Source organism: Acipenser ruthenus, chromosome 13 (genome assembly GCF_902713425.1).
Source record: "Acipenser ruthenus chromosome 13, fAciRut3.2 maternal haplotype, whole genome shotgun sequence".
NCBI lineage: Eukaryota > Metazoa > Chordata > Actinopteri > Acipenseriformes > Acipenseridae > Acipenser > Acipenser ruthenus.
Window position 1 is genome coordinate 19,364,338 of NC_081201.1, and position 22,453 is coordinate 19,386,790.

General features: G+C 38.9%; 1 protein-coding gene across 7 annotated transcripts in view; it reads left to right on the plus strand.

Moving 5' to 3' along the window:
- Nucleotides 1-1,205: 1,205 nt before the first annotated feature.
- Nucleotides 1,206-22,453, plus strand: part of fgfr2 (fibroblast growth factor receptor 2) — a 48,815-nt gene continuing 27,567 nt past the window's right edge. For 3 of the 7 annotated variants that reach the window (XM_034031125.3, XM_034031129.3, XM_034031126.3), the window contains exons 1-6: nt 1,207-1,756; nt 5,286-5,524; nt 11,605-11,871; nt 12,220-12,294; nt 17,530-17,699; nt 20,253-20,376. In XM_034031125.3, coding sequence (XP_033887016.1) covers nt 5,359-5,524; nt 11,605-11,871; nt 12,220-12,294; nt 17,530-17,699; nt 20,253-20,376 — 802 coding nt within the window. In that variant the 5' untranslated portion in view covers nt 1,207-1,756; nt 5,286-5,358. Of the gene's footprint in view, nt 1,757-3,270; nt 3,353-5,285; nt 5,525-11,604; nt 11,872-12,219; nt 12,295-17,529; nt 17,700-20,252; nt 20,377-22,453 lie in introns of those variants that run through there. The other 4 variants (XM_034031128.3, XM_034031131.3, XM_034031130.3 and 1 more) reach the window with 3 other exon arrangements.

Here is a 22,453-nt window from a genome sequence, read left to right on the forward strand (position 1 = left end):
GGGTACCAACAAATTTGAGCACGTCTGTGTATATATATATATATATATATATATATATATATATATATATATATATATATATATATATATATATATATATATATATATATATATATATTAAAGGTGCTATATAATAGCTTTGCACAGATTATTGGAAGGTTGTTGTCTGGATACACAAACAATTAGCGATGATGACTAGCTAGTCATAATTTCCAACTGTAATATTTTAGTTGAAATAAACCACTGCATAATGTTCAAACATTATTGGAGAGAGTATGTATTACTTGTGGCAAGGACATGATTGTTTTTATATAAACATAACTTAAACCAGAGTTTACATGCATGCTTGTTAGGGGATTGCTGCAACTCATGGCTTTAATGATAATTTTGAAATGAGAAGAACTGTGTTACAGTAGATACCTGCCCTACAAGTGCAATGCTCATTTGCCTAAAGATTGTATGCAAAATATGCACTTATCAGTGTGTGCATTGTCTTAAAGCTTTTGCCTCACAATTTTAAAAGGATAATTACAAAGTCTATTGTTCGAAACGTTTTTGCAATCCCCTCAATATATATTTTCTATTGCTCTATAGTGTGTGTCAAAGTTAACGCCTGAAATCTTCTGCAAAATACAGTGGGTAAAATAATAATAATAATAATAATAATAATAATAATAATAATAATAATAATAATAATAATAATAATTTGCAACAATTATCAGTTATGCAATTAAATTAAATATGCGGCAAATAATTCAGTGTTTTTAATATTGTTTTATAATTTGTCTCTAATGGGGGGGAAGAACTTTTCACCAGAACCAAAAATTCAAAGTTTGCAAAAGGGATAAAAGCGTAATGTTTTTAAAACTATGTAACGTCGGTTAGGCAGCATAGTTGTAAAATACAGATCCAGGTAATGGGTTAACTTCTTTCCTCTGTTTTTATCCCTAACAAATTGAGCCACTTGGAGGCGTTCTGTGAGCAAAAGAATTGCACAAAAAAAAGAAAACCCTTAATCTATAGTACAGCACAACGAGCCTCGCCAAGCCAGTGGAAAGAAGGGGTGCTGTCTATCCCACGAAGTTAAACAGACACGAGTGAAGCGACGTGATTGGTGGAGGCGGGCCTTGGGTAGCCAAGTTCAGGAAACATCTCGGGTTACAGGCTGGGGGAGTGACCGTACACTGAGCAGGGGAGGGGGCTAGAGGAGTGAGTGGAGCACAAAAAAAGAGAGCTTTGTAAACCTGACAAAGTTTTGAGATTACAAGAAGGTTTCACGAAGGAGAAGGACGTGCATGGAGAGATTTCTAATCTACCGGATCTGCTTTCACTTTGGAGTTTTCGTATTCTTTTACACATTTCGTTTTCTGGAGTTTGGCATTGCTGAAGAATAAGATCATACTACTACTACTACTACTACTACTACTACCACTACTACTACTAATAATAATAGAAGCATTTGGTGGAAAAACAAAGTTTTCACTGACTTTTCTGTCGTCATTGCACAGCATTTCACGTGGGATCTATAACACAGGAGCGGGTTTTTAAAGGGTCATGTTTTGCACGATTGTAGCCCTCTGACTTTTCTTCTGCCTTAGTGATTTTGAGAGCTTAAAAGTGGAGTTAGTGACGTGCTGGTATTACGCGAGGAGACGTCCCCAAGGGAGCTCGCATTCCTCGCTTTGATTCATCCCATGCACACGCCTGCTGCAGGACACAGCCAGATTGGTTTCTCTGCGACTTTTTAAACTCGAAGGTAATGATCATTCAAGGGGTTCGCTTGCAGAAAATTACAGCTTTCAGAATGGAAATGTGTTGAATGAAAACGTAGGGGAGTCAAATGCTGATTAAAGTTGGTATTGTGTTGCTCGGTTTGTTTTCTGTACGTGTCAGTATAGCTTTTTTTTTTTTTTTATCATTCTGCTGGCGCTTGTGAGCGTATTAAGTTTTCCTTTCCCTTGTTGCTGACTCGTACACAGCCTACGACTACTTGCTACTTGTCGGCCTAACTGCATTGTCCAAAAGGCATACTTTTGATACTGTTTTGACATTGAATTTGACAGACTTGGACCTTAAGTTCATCCCGTTTAAGCAAAACAAAAGGAAAAAAAAATCACTGTGTGTAGATTTGGGTTTATACAAATGTTACATTTAATTAATACATTAACGTTTGTTTTTGTTCTTGTTTTGTTTTTTGCTTAAACACTTCCCCCCCCCCCCAGTCAGGCTACTATGTGCAAAGGGATTGATGCTATTCTTGAAGTGTTCCTTACATTTTAGTTTACACTGAGCAGAATGTTTTTTCCGAGTTTGATAAGAACTGGGTTGAAGTACACGCACGTAATTTTTCCCCCTCTGGTAAGCCTCGTTTACATGATCGCATGATTTTAATGGAAGAAACAGTTTCCCATAGAAACTGTAATGGTGGTTGTAAATCTCTTCCAGATCCCTGAGCGTTTCATTGTGAATCTGATTTAAATTTCAATAGATGCAATCGGTGCCTCGAACACTTCACTCGAGGAACTGATTGGAAATGCAGATCGTTCTCAACCCGTCTGAGCAGTCAATTCAGGATGAATATAAGCAGAATTTCATCTGAAAGGCTGTGAGCTAAAAATAATTTAAAGACGAATTAACACACACAAAAACACCCTAAGACAATGTTTCAATGTTTTCTTTCGTTGAGCCTTGATTTATACATTTTACGGCTTTAATGTTTTAAAGTATCTCTGTACGTATTTAAAAAAAGTAACGTTGTCATATGGGCAAGTGTTGCGAGATTTATTATTATAATAAAAATGACAAATAATATTTTGAATGTTTAAATGTTTTTTTGGTGAAAAAAGGGAGTTTATCGATATTAATTAAATTACAACAGAAGTATTATCAACACGTTTCAGAAACAAGTATATAGTACCTCTTGCTAATTAAAGCAAAACTCTTGTTACATTTGGTAATTCTGTAAACTGGGGAGTAGAATCACAGCGCAAACCAGTTGGGAGAAACGTCTGTAGTGCAGTGCAAGCAGTTACTTGTTAAAACAATACTGGTATTTGCACACTGTATAGGTAGCTTGGAGGAATGCGATTCGACTCCCTCTGCCTGGATGCATCAGGGGTAATTGGTACAGATATGTGTTGTGAGGTGTCCGTTTTTCTTTTATTTTGGGGGGGGGGGGGGTCATTAGTTTGGCAAGGATGACGGCTCCTAAGCGCGTAACAGACGTGGGGAAGCAGCATGGTCTTCAAACACCAATACAAAAGCATGCGATGCTTTCACATTTTCTATCGCAAGGCATTGATATGTTGACAACTCAACTTTAGAAAACACACATTGGAATCATCAACAGTAGGTACGTTTAACAGTTTAACATTTAACACTGGAAAACGAGAATTGGCACTGCTCTTAGGTCAGCGCGTTTTTTTTTTTTTAGTAATGCTTTGTTCTAGTTCTTTTTCGTCGCTCTTGTTTTAATAACACACTTTTCATTTTTTCTCCCTTAATCTAACTGGTTCCCAAGAACGTTGGAATTTGCTGGAGTCTCGCACTGCTTCGATAAACCAACTCGCAGAGTGCTGTGTTAGCTGCGCCGCGTTGCAGTCTGCTTGCTGTACACCAGTTAAACTCGGCTCAGCTGTAGCTCATTACCTGATAGTAAACCAGAAAATGCTCGTTGAACGACCTAGAATGATTGTTGAAAGAGGCGGCTTAAAGTAAAGGGCACACCGCGTTTATTACCCTGACTCGATTAAAGAACGTGCTAAAGTCTCACCACGTCGATTCAGGTTAGAGAATGGTCAGGGGAGTTACCTGCCCTTGGACTTATGAGTGTGCTTTTTAAAAATAAAAATAAGAAAAAAATAAAAGCGCTCAATATAACTGTCACATTTTGAGTACCCTGAGGGTAAGAACAAAATGTAACAACTCAGAAAGGACAGCGGCTTTAAATGCAGTGTTAAGAGTCCCTACAGACTTGATTGCAAACATAGAGGTTTATATTTACATACAGGTTACAGTAACATGCTAATTCATGTAGATACTATGTGTGAACAGTGCCGTTGAGATTCGCAATCCGTTTTACAAACAGCATTTAACTTGAGTATGTTGTCTTTAAAAGAAAGTAGATTTATGTATTTAAAAAATGCTTCCTAGCCGTGCATGTGCTGTATGCGTTTAAAACACACGTTTTTTTAGAGCGAAAAATATAACTATTTTACCACAGAATGGTATGTTTCCAATGTAATTTGCATTGCAACATCAAACAAGAGCAAGGAAGCGTTTGAAATGCATTTTTTCCCCCAGTGCAGTAGGATTATATTCAGGGGGTTAACTACACTTATTTAAGAAACTATTTACAACTTGAAGTTGGTATTTGTTGCGGTATTATGCTCCGCTTTGTGTTTTGGTTAGTATGTTTCGAATGCTGCGCGCGTATGCTATTGACTTGCAACAGCGAGCTGGTGTGTACCAGTGGTTTCACTGCCATTCAGGGGATTGCGTGTTACTGATTGCTTTTCTTCACTCGGACTTGGCCCAGAAGCTCATTTTCCAACATTGTCACAGGGTTTCTTTTGAAGTGGCTGCATCTGAAAAATGTTTAAACATTTGAGGCTGTTTTTGTGTAATTGCAATCCATTTTGACGTTAAATAAACATTAAATCCAATACCATAAACATATGTGGATAGTCGTTCATTTGAAAACCTACTATTTCATTTTGCCTTGCTCATTTCAGACACTTTTAATTGCTAGACTACATCAGACAGGCAGCTTTTAACTTACAGTAATACATTTTCGGCTTTTTAAACATACATTTTAAAACAAGTGACTGCTTGTAGTATTGTCAGAAAAGAGTACCTTTTGGAATATAAACAAGATACAAAGATCTATTGTAAAGATTTAGAAAACTTGAACCTGGATTTCTTGTTTGTGGTTTGGCTTGTTAAATGCAGTGTTTTAAATCAGAATCTTATTTTGAGGTAGAGGCCTTTCCATTTTAAGAATGATGTTCTACTGGAGCTGTTGCATGCACAGAGATCTGCTGGCATTTTAATGTGCATAAGCAGTGAGGAGTAATAGTACTTACAAAAACGAGATGGGTTTTGCTTACGCTGGAGGTGTTGATAGAATCTGGAGACAGAATTGAAAGAGCTGGATTCTCACACATTGCAGGAGTAAGAGTAGTATTTGTTTTCCCTTGGGGCTTTTCTCAAGATTAGAAATTGACATTCAGATTAATTCTCTTCTTTCTTTCTTTCTTTCTTTTCTCACTCTGCCCCTGCAACAGCCAGAGGTGAAAAGAAAAGCAGGACTTGGTGGATCAAGCAGCTTTCGGTTCATGGTACTGCAGAGGTTCTCTGATGGGATTAGAGGCAAGATGGGGTTCTATGGAAGGATCAGGAATTTCCAATAACAGGATGTTCACTTGGGGTTGCCTCCTATGTCTGGCCGTGGTCTCCATGGCAACGCTTTCGTTAGCACGGCCTCCATATGATTTGTCAGAAGACACGACTGCAGAACCTGATGGTAAGTTATTGTTGTTATTATTTGTTTATTTAGCATACACCTTTATCCAAGGTGACTTAAAGACGGGTGTGTGAACTATGCATCAGCTACAGAGTCACTTACAACTACGTCTCACCCGAAAGAGCACAAGGAGGTTAAGTTACTGGCTCACGGTCACACAATGTCAGTGGCTGAGCCAGAATTTGAACCTGGGACTCCTGGTTTCTTTAACCACCGGACCACACAACCTCCTACTGTGTTGAAAACTGCTGAGTCTCTTTATAATGGTTAGTGAACTAAACTCGGTGGTAAAGTTGTTTCAGTATGCAGTGCGAGTATGCACAGACTTTTCTTATAGTACTCAGAGATTTAAATAAAGAAATTGTCAGCAGCTTTTAAAATGTCGTACCACATACTTCCCTTAGGAGAAGTAAGATGGTTAGCCTGCATGGAGCTTATTTAAGTTTTAATTCAAATGTGACTTTCAGATAAATCCTCACATGAAGCATATATAAGGGCTCTGTCATCAAGTATGAAAGATTGGAAGCTTGCTTATTCTGTAACTTGAGAATGAAAGAGAAACGCTATGGCGCTCTCATCGCCAGCTAATGAAATTCCAGTATTGATAGCCCACCTGGTGTCTGCTTGACCTTTTGGAGGTCGCAGCCATATCTTGCTTCCCTCTGGTCAGTAGTGGTCACAAGGTTAAGACAGCAGGAATGAAGCCAGGGCAAGCCGTCCCTCAGCAGTGAAAACAAACATTCCAGTTGAAGGCAAACCAAGCTTGTGTCTCCAGCTCTGACCCTAGACTTGTGCGTAGAAGCTGAGCGATAATGTAACTGATAATGTTTAGCACATTTGTACTACAGGGGGGGAAAAAAAAAACGTTTTCCACATTAACAGTTGTGTTCAATAACTTCATATGAGGATAGCTGGTAACTAATGCATCAGAAAGTATATGTTTATTTCACTAATTTCTAAGCAATTATGATTTTGTCTGAATTTGCTTACCTAAATGTAGTTACTTTTAGTATTTAAAATATAAATGTTTGAAGTTGTGGTCAAATGTATTGATGCATTTCGATTTCCAGCATTTTTCCATGACAATTGTTTGTTTGTTTTTGTTTGTTTGTTTGTTTATTCATTCCTTGAAATTTATTCTTTTTAAAACACTTCCTTAAAACACACTAAATGTTTGCAGTGTGTTTTTGTTTCTTCCTTGCAGTGAATACCAGCCTTTGACTTTAACGTTCGCACACAGAATTCTTCTGCTTAAATAAACATCTTGCAAAGTCTGTTCAGGAGGCCAGCACTGTGCCCCTCCAAGCTTTTTCAAATTCTTTTCAGTTTTTAAGATCTTTAGTTTGACAATTGAGAGAATAAGCCCCCCTTAAAAATCTAGTGTTTACTTTGTGTTGTTAATGGAGAGTGTGTTCTTACCTGTGCAGTGCTCAGGTGATACCTCAGAAGGCAGACCTCTATTGAGGCTAATCCTTCTGGAATGACCATCTGTCTCCTAGATTGTATCTAATCCAGCTGTCGTGGTGTTCAAACCCAAGGATTTAAGTCTAAACTACTTTCCACCCTCCTACATTAGCGGTCTGTTTGGAAAGTGGGAGGCTTTCAGTAAGAATAATAGTAGTCATGTCCACAGTTAATTCAGTTTTACATTTGAATGTAATATCCCTTGGTTTCTGATGATTTCATCCTACTTTATCCGAAAGCAGTTGACAGTCCATTGTGTTTATGCTGCCCCCCCCTTGAAACCTGCTTGCCACAGTATCAAACAGATGTGCTCATGTTGCTACATGCAACAGTAGGAGGTTATATGGGTCATTTTTAATTAATTTTTTATAATTAATTTTTTTAGTACTGGTCGTATTTTTGAGGATACCCTTGCAGATATGATATTTGAAACTGTACCTTTTTAAAATATACTTCAGTGGTAGGTCACAGGCAGACAAATTATTCTGGAATGACTAGTCGTGTCTGAAAGGAGGCTGTAATTCTGTTGAGCGAAGCAGCCCTTTCTTAAATGTCAAACCTGACGGAATTCATAACTCTGCATATAGTATTTGATCTCCTGGCTGTTGTGTATTTGTCTCACTTTTCTTACTTTCCCAGTGCTGCTGCAGCCCTGCATTAAAGTCCCCCTCAGATTTCAGGGGCCTCTTCACGATAAGCTGAGACAATGGTAGCATGTCCCACCTGCTCTCTCTGTGTTTTCGGCACAGTTTCGGGAAGCTTGCTGAAAGCTTTATGAGAGAGACTTATATAATACGAGGGCCTCAAGTGCTGCTGCAAGCAGAAAAGTGTGTGTTTGGATAACCAGATAATTTTTTTTGCAGCTAGGCATGCTAGTAAATCATAAACCTGTGTGTGTGTGTGTGTATATATATATATATATATATATATATATATATATATAAATATAACTAAATACCTCTAACTGGTGCAAGTAGTAACAGGTTTTGACTCGCAGGATGACGTAGTGGAAACCAGGTTTCAATGTTACTATCTAAAGCCCTTTCACACTGGCACTCCTACCTTGGTCTGGTCCTGGGTCCTGGCTAACCCGGACACAATCCTGCATAGTGTGAAAGCACATACCTGGGTCGGACCCGGGTTACCCCGGATCCTAGCGACCCACCTCAGGATGTGGGTTGACAGACTTTGACCCAGGTTGAGCGAGACATAATGCTTGTTCGTGAGCTGACACATGAACAAAGAGCCACGCCTGCATGAAGGTTTCACTTCCGCAAGGAACATTTCTGTTTATTTTGTTTAGCCATATTTTGATTGAGAGACCAGCATGAGCCAGATTGAAGCAGGGATGAAGAAACATTTGCTCTAATCAAAATCTGGGTTGACGGATCAATCCAGAGGAGCTTGGATGGAAACGTGTAACAAGCTGCTTCCGGGGCATTGATACACGCATTGTTTACTTGCGTCTGTCATCCAGGTCAACCCTGCTTTATCAAAAGCAGTGTGAAATCGCGTACCCAACCCGCATGACACCAGGGTCCTGCCCTGGTAGGTTCTGACCTGGGGTAGATCATACCAGTGTGAAAGGAGCTTAAGGCAGTGTAAAGCCTGCAAGCATGGCAAGCAGAATGCATAGAGAAGGCACAATGAAGGAGGAAAAAGAAAATTAAACCAATTTTCTGAAGTGTTTAAAATAGACTGTTGCTGCTGTCTTTCTTTTATATTGGCTTCACAAAGCTGCAGCAAAACAAGTTGACTATTACAATACTATTGTAGTCTTTGTATTGTTTAAAATGTAATATAAACGTTCTAGGGCGAGCTGGGTGTGCTAGTAAAGTACACATTGTAAAGGAGGAGGCTGTGCCCTCGGCTTTGTGTCCAAACACCAGCAGTTAGACATGCAGTACTAAACCCTCCCTTTGAACAAACTCATCCCCTTGTTTGCTGCACAGTTGAGAGACAATAAAAGCGCTCCATTGTATTGCTACATTTTGGGAGGCAATTGTTTGTTTGCACTGTCTAATATACCTGAAAACAACTCGGTCACCTCCTGTGATGGGTCTTGCCAACTGCTGATAAAACCGATAAAGGTATTTCAAACTCTGGAGTCTTGTTTTAATAATAGCTTGGATGCATACGCACACTCAACAGAGATTTATTTGTGTTCTAGTCAAAGCAGGATGTGGTCTATGTTTATGATTTTCTAAATTGCAGTGTTGCTGAAGCCTGTCTTTCTGTTACATGTGTGCAGTTTTATTTTTGGTGCATGGATCTCTCTTGCACTCATTAAAATTTACTGGAGTAAGAAGTGGACAACAGTAATTGGGAACTTGCACAGGTGGCCCTGGAAATCCCAACAGCTTGTCTTGCTCTGCGTTTGGGGAGTTTGTATTTGATATTTTATAAGTGTTTGAGGATTTTAAGGGCTTTATCGCAAGAGACTTTTAGCTGTCGTCTTTTATCAAGTCATGAAACTCAAAACAAAGAATAGCAAAGCTTTTTTTTTTGCTGTCAAGGGACAGTAGAATTGCTTTTCTCGTTTGCTTGTAGCTGTGTAACACATTTCAGTGGGAAGCTGTGTGTTTTTGTCAGACTACATAAATTGCTTTAGCAGGCTTATCGTGCCCCCCATGCTGTAGATTCTGGCGCTTTAGCAGATTTAGAAAAAGTGTAAGTGAAGCAATCAATGTGATAATTGAATCGCAGGACCTCTGGGGAATTTTATAGATACTGTTATTTGTCAGAGAACTGCTAATACTAGGTGTCAGGACATACAGTATATATCTTACACAATCAGGATATCTAACGCAATCATTCATAAATTCTGTTATATGAACGGAAACAGACAACCAAATGCATTTCAAGCAAAGTCTGACTGCGCTACTGTAAAACAAAACCAGCAACATAAGTGACTAATTGTGAATGGTATGCTAATGAGCGCTAAGAATGCCTAAAGCTTTTGTTATTAAGCCTTTCAGTGGGTTTGTGTGTGAGTGGGATCCAGTATACCTTAGAGGCTCGATAGTGTTGGTTTCATGAGTTTGATATCTGTGTTTTTAATGTTTAATATACTGAATATTGATAACATTTTCTTGTAACTTCTGAGCATCTGAGTTGGTTGACACGCTTATTTTTAAAAATAGTTTTTAAAACTCTCAAGCAAAAACCAGTAGTGGACCAGTAGGAACTTCCTGCCATATATGCATAGAAAGCATGTGGTCTGTTGTAAGGCATGGAGAAACAATCAGTCAGTCACCCAGACTTTTGTGTGATAAACAAGGCTTTGAAATCCATTTCTTCCCTCTTAGCACCAGCAGCATTACCATTTGGGGCCCCCTTTTTGCTTGTGCTGAAAATCTTTTGGTTTTTACTTTAACCTTCTTTGCATTAACATTGCAAATGGATTCTGTAATTATTAATGTCATGTATGCTGTACAATAGAAGGCAACATGATTGTTCGCTTTGTAGTGCGAAAGGAATGTGATGTATCTGGGTAGCAAAGAGACATTTAGGTTTGAGAGCTGCAACAGTAGAGCTCATTGTTTTATTGGGGGAGTTGTACCTTTTGTAGATGATCCCCGGGGGGTTGTACAGGCAGCAGAATCAAATTGAATGTTTCTTCACTCCACCTGTCTGCCATAGGATTGAAACGCCACTCATACTAAATTGCCTCGAATGCTTGGGGGTGAAACAGCACACACACAATATAATTGGAATGTATGCGCGAGAGTCCTTGTTCAAACAGGAATAGCAGGCAGTGAGTTCATTTCATTTTTTCTTTAGTTAAGCAGGCAAGTCCAGGATACGTTTCTTTTCTTTTCATCGTTTCCCACCTGCAGAGCAATAAAGTCTTGGGTTTACAATGTTTCATATGTAAAATCACACAGTTAAACCAAGGGAAGAAAAGGTTTCTTTTTATACTGTTTCAGGTAACTGAAGTTAAATACAAAATATGTACAGGGCCACTTCATTCTAGTATTACAATGGACACATCAGGCTGTAATCTGTGCAATTGCTGGGACTGTATTCCGTAATTACTTAATGGATAAGATTGGCATGAATGGCTGAAACGTGATTCCCTCCTATTTTTAAAAAGTGACAAACTGCACACTAATTCATAGCAGAAAATAGCACTCTGAATTACACTGCTTAATCGGTTCAAGCTGTCCCTTAAGGGAGAGGTTCTTAAAGTGCACCAAACATTGTTTTAAGATTTCCGAAGATACCAATTGTACTTGGTACATGCTGTACAATGTTTCAGACAAATAAATACTCTAAATATCTGTGATCTTTAAAATCAGCCTAAAAAAATTCTGTTTGGATCTCAAGGGCTACTTTGCTGCTATCAGTTGCAGTTAATAATGACTCCCCTTGCTCAGTACCTGCATGCTCCTTTTGTCTCGCAGATTGCCAAGGCTATGGCGGTGTTGGTGGCAGCAGCACACTGGTTACTTGTGGTGTCGTGTGTGTGTGTGTGTGTGTGTGTGTGTGTTTTGGGGGGGGGCTTTTGTTTCCTGTGCAAGTAATTCGGGAGGATCCACGCATGTCACCAGTTTTCTGACCTTTGTTTCCCTGTTTTCTTCTTTCTGTTTCCTCTCCATCTCTGGACTCCACAGAACCTCCCACCAAATACCAAATCTCTGAGCCCACAGTAAGCTCCTTCCACCCGGGCGACCTGCTGCAGCTGAGATGCCCTTTGCAGGAGGCTGAGAACATCACTTGGACTAAGGATGGGATCCTATTGGGGTCCAACAATAGGACAGTTATTACTAAGGAGTGCTTGGAAATTAAAGACGCTACGCCTAAGGACTCTGGCTTCTATGCTTGCAGGCCTGTTAGTCCAGTAGGCAGTGGTACTCATTACATCATTGTGAATGTAACAGGTGAGTAATGAATATCTGGCTCGCAATTGTAAACAAACACGTTATGCAGGATGCTTTTAAATCAAAGCCTGCCCATGTTTGCTCTGGCAGAATTAATTAGGAGGATTTGAAATGATGAGGTAATGAAACGTGGAACATGTTGCAGTTCTTGCATTGCCGCACGGTGTTGGTGAACGCTTATGATAAATCAGTCCTGGTGTTACTTGTTTGCTTGGTGACATTAATCAGCATGTTTTAATTTTCTCCAACCTTTTACTATAATAGTTTCCAGAATCTCTCCAGCACTGGGAGTCAAACAAATAGCAATGGTCTTGCAATTGATTTCATCTGCATGTGTGCTTTTCACAGATGCTATCTCCTCTGGTGATGATGAAGATGACACGGATAGGTCTGAGGACGCTCCCAGTGACAACCCCAATATGAGTGAGTGCCAAGACCCTTTGGAGCAGTCTGGACTAACACATTTCTATATATCTTTTCACTAGGAGACATAGGCTGGGCTGCATTATGCATGTCCAGTTGGTTGTTTTTTTATATTATAACAACTGTGTTTAGTGAGAAATAAAACTGCATCTGTTTGACTGAAAGAATCATGTCCTTCGCTTTGTTTAGTTTTTTGTCTTGCTATATTTGGAATAAGATTACGTCTTATTGGCACGTTCTGGTAAAGCACTTGAATAAGAAAAGCAAACAAGGCATTTGAATGTAGAGAACCCTTGGAAAAAAAAAGAACCTAAGAAAAAAAAAAAATACATTTGATTGAATATTAACATGTAGCACACAGCAATCTGTTACTCTTGGTCCACGCAATGCAAATGGCCTTTGAGAACACCCTGTTTAATGAATAGATGGTAGGCAGTGAGTGGGGAAGGGTGTTGCTGTAATGAATGCTGACATAATTTGTGACTTGAAGGTAAAAACACAGTTACCTTTGAGCAATTGGAGTTGGATAGGAGTGATAAAATAAAGCAGGTGTTGAATTAGTTACTAGTTCATAATACAGTCAATATTTACATTCTTATCCGTATGGCTGAGCCACTTAATGGATCTGTGAGATCCCATGGTGCGTGCAGTCTGTCGCACCAAGCTGTCTTGGAGCCATGCATTAATAATACAACATCCAATTTCATATTAAGAAAACAGTTAATTGTATTATTTATATACATTGAAAGGAGGTATAACTGCAGTGTTCAAAAATGTTATATATAATTTTTTTTTTTTTTTTTTTTTTTTGGACGTACACAGGAGGTTTAAATGATTGAAAAATTGTTTCGGGATGTTCCGGACAAAAGCCCTTCAGCTGTGTAGAAAGAAAAGTAAACAGTGGAGTCAACTTTTCAAGAATTCTGTGGATGATGTCATGATTGTGTCAGAATAGAATGTTCATTCCAAGAGGTTCCAAATTTCATAGTTTGAAGAGGAACTCGCATTCCTTCCCGAGCAGCATTTGTTCCATAGCACTGCGAGCCCACAGATGATGATGTCTTTAGCAGTGTGATTGACATTGGTGAAATGTCAGGCTACTGAAAATGTAGTGGTGTCGATGCGAATGCTTTGTAAATGTTCCACAAAGTGGTCTGCTAAATGCCTTTTAGTAAATATATAATGGTAGAAACGAACAATGCATTGTTAGGAGTCCTGGAAATACATGTGATCCCTGTTGATGTTGATGTTTATGTTATGTAGTTGTGCTGCAGATGAGTAGGACTAAAGATTAATACCTTGGTGACTCTGGTTTGTTTTGGTGGTAGCTGATGGTGAGAATGCAACAGGTCCCTACATTTTGATCATTTTTCCAGTGGGGGTTACCTTGCTGTGTCAGGGAAAGGGCATTTTGAGGCCCTTTTGATGTGCGTCACAACGGCTGTTTTTTGTGCGTAAGCCGGTGCAGGGCTTTGATGGTCGGTGGTTGTGGGAGAACTTGCAGCTGCTACAGACTCTCCCCTTTCTCTCAAAGGTGAAAAAGGGATTAAGGAAGATGCATTGATCCTTATTGGTCCTGTCCATGAGTGTGGAACTGGAGTTTATAAATTGGGGATTGACTGAGGCAGGCTAGTGAGAGAGCAGCTTTGAGAGTTTTACAGCTTCAGCCCAACTAAATTGGAGTTTTTTGGATCCTACAGAGATTCCTCTTGTACTGTGGGTGGAAAGCCTGTGGTTAAATGACTTCATCAGAACGGCACATTTTGTAGTCGTCTTCAGCTGGAGGAAGCAGACGCGTATTTACAGTCTTGATTCTGCCTACACGGACCACGCTGTATCTAATATGCTGCAAAGAGATCCTGTAACTTGCTGTATGATTTATTTTCCTTTTGTTTTTAATTTCCTACTTCCATGTGATCCACTGGCAAGGAGTCTTTGAAACATTAGATAGTTCCAGATATTAGCAGGGTTGTTTTGGCCCTCTGTCCATCTGTTTATGTGATTTAAGTCTGATCCACAGGTGCAGCTCTGGTGTAACAGGCAGACAGCTGCAGCTGTAGGCTTCTCTGAACTCAACTGAACAGAGGAATATGAAGGCTTTACACACATTTACATGGTTGGAATAAAGACATTTCTATGTCCAGAACAAGCCCATGTTCTGCCCTTTTGTCCAAAACTGACTGTACCCCTTGAAGTAAATATCATTGTTAACAGGGAATAATGTATGAATCTAATTGTGGTATTTCAGACCATTGATACTAATATTCACTTACTAAAAGCATACCAGTTCAGAACAATAGGACCATGAAAATAGTACATTAGTCATTGATATTAGGCATAAAGATTTTAAAGTTTAAGATTTATCCAATTTACCAACTACCATAAAACTTTAAATAAATGCCCTGGTGTTTATTTACAATATTTGCCAGTAGCCCGGCATCTATTGGAGACCGGCAACTATTTGAGACTCCCGTGTATTAAGGTAGGCTTGGATCACAATAAAAAAACAAACATGGTTTTAAAATGAATAAAAGCAACAAGTATCATCTTTATTAACACAGATTATATTTATTGTTCACCCTCAAAACATGTACATTGGTAAGCATGGACAATTGATGAAAAATTAACCAGCAATGAATCTTCATTGCAAAACAACTGCATGAAATACTGTGTTAATTTGAAAAATAAGTTCATACTGTTGGCCCACAATGCACTCAAAAATGCTTCAAACTGTTTAAAGATTAACAGTAAAATCAATACAAGTGCCAGTTTTATCATACAATCAAAGCAAAAGTGACTAATTTGTTTTTATAACGTGTACATTGATAAATAAGAATGCTGGAGCAAAGGAGCAAATACAAATATTCATTGCAAGACTCAAATGCACAAAATACTGTTATACAAAAAAAAACACGTACAAATACACTAAAAGGCAACCCTGTTAATATCAGAAAACAAGTTTGTATTTTACTTTCAGCACGCTCAAAAAATCTTCACCAACTGGTTTTAAAATCAATAACGTCACACAAAAAAACTATATGCATTACGTGTACCTTAATTGTTAAATTCAGTTTTTATCATCCATGCTGAGCCTCGGGGTCTCTCCATCGCTGTTGAAAAACAAATTGGTAAGCTCGCAGTACAGCCATGTGTGTGTATTGGCTGGAACATTCAGCATGACATGCATTATATTATTATTCATAACCTGGCATTTAAGAGAGACCTGGTGTTTATTTACCATATTTCCCAGCAGCCCCAGTCGCCCTACAATACATTGCTGGGCAGAAAGAGCAGTTCATGACAATATGCAAGCTATACAAATACCTAGAATTACAACTATGTGTGATCCTTTTATTTACCAAATCTATCGAGTCGATTACTGCATGCAAGTGTGTTTTAAAACGGGCATAGATATTTCTTTTTTTTTTATGATAGACCAGCTAATGATATTCCAAGTCTACAGACACTGCCTGAATCATACCCTTTTTAATTCTAACTTGATGCTTATCCAAGTGTAACCCTTTGGATAGATTTCCCAAAGTGAAAGCTCTGATATCTGGCTTGTTAGTAAAAACTTGCATGACACGTCGTTGGTAGTGTGTGCATTTCCACTCTGAGTCATTAAAGAACCCTCTCTTTCATTTGTACAGTGTGACGACCCTATTGAAGCTATTGTCCCTGAACCAATTAGGGGTATAATTTCTATATGTGAGGGTTTTCTTTTTTAGTAGCTTAGAGACTTGCATTAAGAGCTTCTGTAAAGATTACCCATTATTTCTGTATTTTTTCAGCATGACAGAATGATGGTTGTATTTTATTACATTTATATAGATCGCAGCAAGTCACTTGAGGTGGATGTTTTTGAAGGCATCAATCAAAAACCTTTCTTCCATATTGGTTTTGAATAGAGGATTAGCAGAGGAAGAATGGATGAAGCAGATATTCAGAGATGGTTTCAATGTTCGAAATTCATCAAAGAGCAGCAGATGAGGGTTGAAATGGTTTGTGTCATAACTGGGAAATCTCAGCAGGCCGCGGCACCCATCTGTCTGAGATTTGTGCTGCAAGGAAGCGCTTTGACAGTTTTCTGTCTTATGTTTTTATCCCCAAATTTAAAAATAATCTGCATGCATCTGCTTGATGTGAAGTTCTTTTTAACCTCCGTTTCCTGCAGTTCCTGAGGACCTTTCTAGGTCTTCTCACTCTCCTTTAATGCAGTGCCAGAGAATATCTCAATCTTTTATTTTATTTTTTTCCCCTGGCTTGCCACTTTGTGTCTTATTGCAATGCACTAAATTTAGCTTGAAGAAACACATTCCCTAACCAACTAGAAGCAAAGATTTACTGTTTTTATTTAATGTAGAGATGAAGGTCATGTTGTCTTTATAGCTCAATAATGAAGGATCAGACACTTTCTGTCCTAATAATCTGATTGGCTGTGAAAGTCAAATGGTCAGAACTGTTTTGTTCTAGTTTAGTAGAACTCCAGCTCTCCTGTGTAACTGGATGTCTATCTATGAATTTGAACACTCAAAATCAATTTTTATGGTACAAAAACACTTCTTGGTAACTGCTTCCTCTGTTCTGTCTACTCATTAGACTTGACAGCGGACATTCAGATTCGTGATGTAACAGAATGGGGATGCTCTCTGAATCATGTCCTTGACTAAATGAGAACTTAAATTTAGCGGGATTTGCGAGTTTAATCTGTGGGACATTGCTGACCTTAAGTAGCATGTTGTGAAAACGTGTGAATTCACCCACATTCTAGAAGGGATACAGCTTCTTCAGGTGTCAACAAATCTGTAATTTCCTAAAGGGAGCTTTTCTTGAAGCAGTTTGGAAAGCGCTGAGGTGTTTATCACTTCTGTAATTTAATTGGTACAACTGCAGTCAGCTCTGTATAGGCACTTCTTTAACAGTGGGACAAGTGACTGCTACACCATACTAATCAAAAGCCTGTGCTTTTAATAAAGCAGAGTATCGGAGCTGTGTAGAATTCTAAAGATTTATGTCCAACACTCTCCCTAATGGTTTAGGTTTCTGTTTTGGGGGTTTACCGACAGGAATATTTAAACCATGTTGACTGCTTTGTAATTTTTTTTTTTTGGTAGTGCTTCATGTATGGTACTTCGGCAATACAACTAAAACAGTTGCAGGCCTTTCAAGCCAGCCATGGGAAATCTGATAGCGCTTGTAGACTATAAACATTCTTTTGTGTGCATCTTGAAACAGATGCCCCGTACTGGACCAATCTGGAGAAAATGGAGAAGAAGCTCCATGCGGTCCCGGCCGCCAACACTGTGAAATTCCGCTGCTCAGCAGGAGGGAACCCCAAACCTGCCCTGCGCTGGCTGAAGAATGGCAGAGACTTCAAGCAGGAGCATCGTATTGGGGGCTTTAAGGTACGTTGCGAATCCAACACAAGAAATCAACCAAACAAGGATTTGTAAAAAAGTATTTTGTTGTATAGCTGTTGTCTCGTACACGTGACAGGTTTCTAAAGTTGAAAAAACAAAACCATTTATTATGTTTAGTAGTACTTCTTGAGTACAATCTTCTTGTTTTTTTGTGATTTTATATACAGATATCATGTGTAGAATCTCTTATTCTGAGAAATAATTTCCTACGGTTTGAGCAGCTAGTCTTCACTTTGGAGCCGCCTCTCTCACTTGATGACACAGCTTATTCATGTATTAACTTACACAACATTTACATTGGGCATATTTTTATTTATTTATTTAAGGAAAACATCTGGCCTGGGGATGAGATGTACTTTTTTTTGTAGTTTCAGACAAATTAATTAAAATGTCTTTAACAAGTGAAGATTATTTGACTTCTGTCTGGATCCTGTAAATACAATCCATGTAATTATTCCTTTGCTTTACCTGCTTTTAATAACGACAGGTTTTGTTGTTTAGTTCACTTCTTAATTAAGCTTAAAATAAGTAAGGTGCATTCAATTAATGAGATAGAATATAAGGTGACTTTTTTATGTGTGTTTCGTTCAGACACAATTGTGGGTAAATGGACTAATCAAGGAGCCATCCCCAAAATGAACCTGTATTGCTCTATGTACCCAGCATTGTGGAATATCAATAGAATATATGAAAGAGTTGCTAGGTATGGGTCCTGCACACTGAGCTAATGCACTGGAGTCTCTGCTGAAGGCAATAGGCATCTTCCTCATTTCAAAACCCTAGCTAGCATAGTTATTGAAGCTGATACAAGGTTACACTAACAAAGAGGAGCTGTGGTTGAGGTGCACAGTAAAAAAAAAAATGCACTGCATCCACTGCCTGTTCTCCAAACTGGTGTTTGTTAAACAAGCACATAAAAAATAAAAATAAAAACGTAGTCTTCAGCAGTACTTTAGTCCTGACAACTCATCTCACGTCACAAGCAACTCAATTCATCACCAAAATTGTGAAAAAGACAAGCTAGGACTCAGGCCTGCGCGTTAGAGGACACTTTCAGATGTACTTGGCTTTATCACTTGCCAGCTGTGAATGTGGAAGCCTCGGGATGCCTGTGTTCAATATGTTCAGAACTTCAAGAAGATAGCTGTGGTGGCTGGAAACCCATGTCACTTGATTCTGCTTTATTGCGTGTGTGTGTGTGTGTCTATCTATATATATATATCTATATATCTATATATATATATCTATATATATAATATGTATATATAAAATATAATTTTTTTTTTTTTTTTTTAAAAGGGGGTCACTTGTTATACAAAAAAGTGTTTTACTGTGGCTCATCACAACAATGTGCAGTCCTTCAAGGAGTCTGGCCACAGCCCTTGCACGAATCATCAACTGATGTTGAATTAACTAACATTTTTATTTGGTGAAAAGTTAATGTTATTTCAACCCTAAACTATATCGGTGACCATTTTGGTATAGATGCAGGTGTCAATAATCTGGGTATGGGCTAAATTTCAGCCTCAAGTGCTTTTGAATGTATGTTACCAGCTTTGGAAATTCTTGAGTGCAGACCTCCAGATAAGCAGGTGATATTTTTAAGGAAAAGAAAAAAAAATTAATTGTGATAAGAACAAGTGAAGTCTATGAAGTTTTGTATTTCAGCGAGGTATAGATGCTTACCGGCATTGTATCTGAAAATAATTATATTTAAATTCAATGAGGAGGAATATGTTTGATCAGTTATGATGTCTTTCACACTTTAAGAGTAATAAGAGGGTTAGGGATCAGACCTTGCATAGTGAATGGGACATTGTGTGGAGGTGACAAGAAAGCAAGAACACTGCCTCCTTCAGTGCAGAACTGTGGAGCTCTCTTCAGTGCTGGTCTTATTAGGACACTGTCTGTAATACTTGCACACGCAAACACTTCACTCCTGAAAAATAACACAGTACTTCCTCTGGTTTTATTGGATTCGGTTTCTCTTGTTGCACACCTGACTCTTTAAATTTCCACTTCCACCTTAAGAGTTCTTGAAAAGCTGGTATATAGCATCTGATAAACAGTATCAACTCTTCCACTTAATTGTTTTAAGTAATGAGATTAAAGACAGCGACAAACAATTTAAAAGGGATTTTTTTTAGCAAAAATTTGCTTATCTGTAATCATCGCTCACATTCAACAGTCCGAGGGCGTTGAACTGGAGTTTCAGACTTTTTAATTGGTTTTGTTTATGAGTTTTGCAGTGTTATTGCTGCAAGAGATTGGCTGCATTGTTGGCATTTTTCACAAGATTAGATCCATTCCAGCCTTTGGCGTATGTGTCTGCTTCATACTTCCCTTTCATACAGCAGGTTCTGTGCTTACAAATGGTGGAAACCTAAAAATTAAAACCATAGTCCTGCTTGTACATTCACAAACCACGGCATGCAGCTCCTGCTCTGGAGTTTAAGACAGACCAGCATTGTTAGATGTATGTAATAATCTATTCTGAGTTTGGATTGGTTTGGTTAACCGCTGATGATTTATCCACAGGTCCGACCTCAGCACTGGAGTCTCATAATGGAGAGTGTGGTTCCTTCGGATAAAGGGAATTACACCTGCATAGTACAGAACAAATACGGATCCATCAACCACACCTACCATCTCGATGTGGTCGGTGAGTTCAAGCTTTAAACACTGTTCACTGCTTTCCAATTTCTTAACAATCCCTAAAGGTAGATTACCTTTATAAAAGCGTACCGTGGTATTTTTGCATTTTTCCCATGGTTACACTATGCATTTACCATAGTTTTACTTTGGTTTGCCATGTTTATTAATACGCTTTCCCATAACGCTCAATTCTTTACAATACTTACCTATGCATTACCATGCTTCAACTGTACATTATTACACTTTTTGATGTGCTTTTCCTATGATATTTTTTTAATAAGGGTAGCTATGAAAGCTATCTCCCTCTCTGGAAACACCTGCAGCACAGGTTATAAATATCTTGCACACATTCTGGCACTAGAATTATTACAGCATTTAGAATTATTGCAGTCTGCATGTCTTTTAACTGATTATGCTGGAAAGGAGATAGATAGCTGCAGGATTAGTCATTTAAGTAGCACAATTCAACAAGGTAATTCTATTATTCTCAAAAGGACAATCCCTTGTCCCTACTTTGGCTGACAATTGGGATGGTACTTTGTTAATAAGAATCTATTCGGTTTGTGGCCCAGTTTTATCATCCTCAACTTAAAGCTAAACCACTGGAGATCTTGTTTCTCTAATGCATGCCTCAATGTATCACCCTGTTGCTGTGGGGGTTGCATCTCCCTCGTTTTATCTCATGAAGCCCCACAAAGGGCACCCTGCACTCCCCTCCTACTGCGCCTCTGAATAGGAAGGAATGACCCTTAATGGGTTAAGCTTGAATGTCTTTGGAGCCAATTAAAAACCTAAACTCAGCCCTGTGTATAGGCACATACTGAGAATTTTGTAATGTAAAACACAACCTTCATTACCATGAAGTGAATCTGCTTTCATTAGAGACTTGATAATAATTAAATTTCACCTTTTGTGCGCATTCTTTTCTGAAAACGCAAGCTGTTTTCCTGCTAGCCGCTGTGTGATCCCTTGGATTAAAATTCAACCCGACAGGTGATTTAAAATTCGGCATTCGGCAACACCGCGCTCTCTCTTTCTAAATTAGATGCAGACAGGTGTGTGATGACTATAAGAGTAACATGACAGCATCTGAAGCGCTACGGCCACAGTGATAATAATTGAATTTACCTCGCTGCTCTGGGAACATGCACCAGCTGAGTGGGAGTTTTTATAAAACCCTTGTGTTAGTATTCCACTCGAGCGGGTATCTATCAAGCCCCGTCACGCAGGCCTGGCCATGTGGAACGTAGCTGGCAGTTTGAGCCGGAAAGCCAAGTTGGGATTCAGAGGGGCTGGTAGACACTCTTGACCCCTGTCAGTTTGTAAGCTGAAGGTGTACGTCTGGACCGAATCATAATATGTTTGAAAATGAAGAAACACGACGTGATGGGAAAGACAAAGTTTAGTGCAATGTAGTTTCTGGATGTACTCCAACATTATGACTACTGAAAGTAGAAGCGAACCAAAAATCTGAATATTAAACTAAGAGACCATTGACATATATAGTCTCCATGTTTACCGCCACTGTGCGCCTGCTATAGCATTTGTTTCAAAACCCTGTACAATTTCAGCCAGAGATGGTTTTATGAAGTTGTTTAAACTTTAAACCCAGGCATTTAAATACATATTAAGTCACCTTGATGCACACCCCAGCTTCTAAACAATAATTTCAGTAACTACTGAAGCCTTTCCAATCCTATACAATCGATGTTGATGTGGGTTCCTCGGTAACTAAACCAATGAAATGTAAATAGTTCAGAGGGGAGAAGTGGAGCTGTCTCTGACTGTGTGTCGCATGCAAGCTGCTGAGTTGGCGCATGACTGAAGCAACCTGTCAGCCGAGATGTATAAGAGAGCAATTCTGTTGAAACCTGCCAATCCAGATTCCTGGGTAATGGAGTGCCTACTGGGTGGGGGTGGGGTGGACAACAACTGATAAAGAAATACAAATATTGTAATACCTGAAACCTTAATGTGCTTACAGCTTTGTGGGAACAATAGATATAAGATTTCTGACCTCATTAGCTCAGGAGACGGCTGCTATCTGGTTCTGGGGCTCCTGCCTCTCTGTAGGAAGTGCCTAG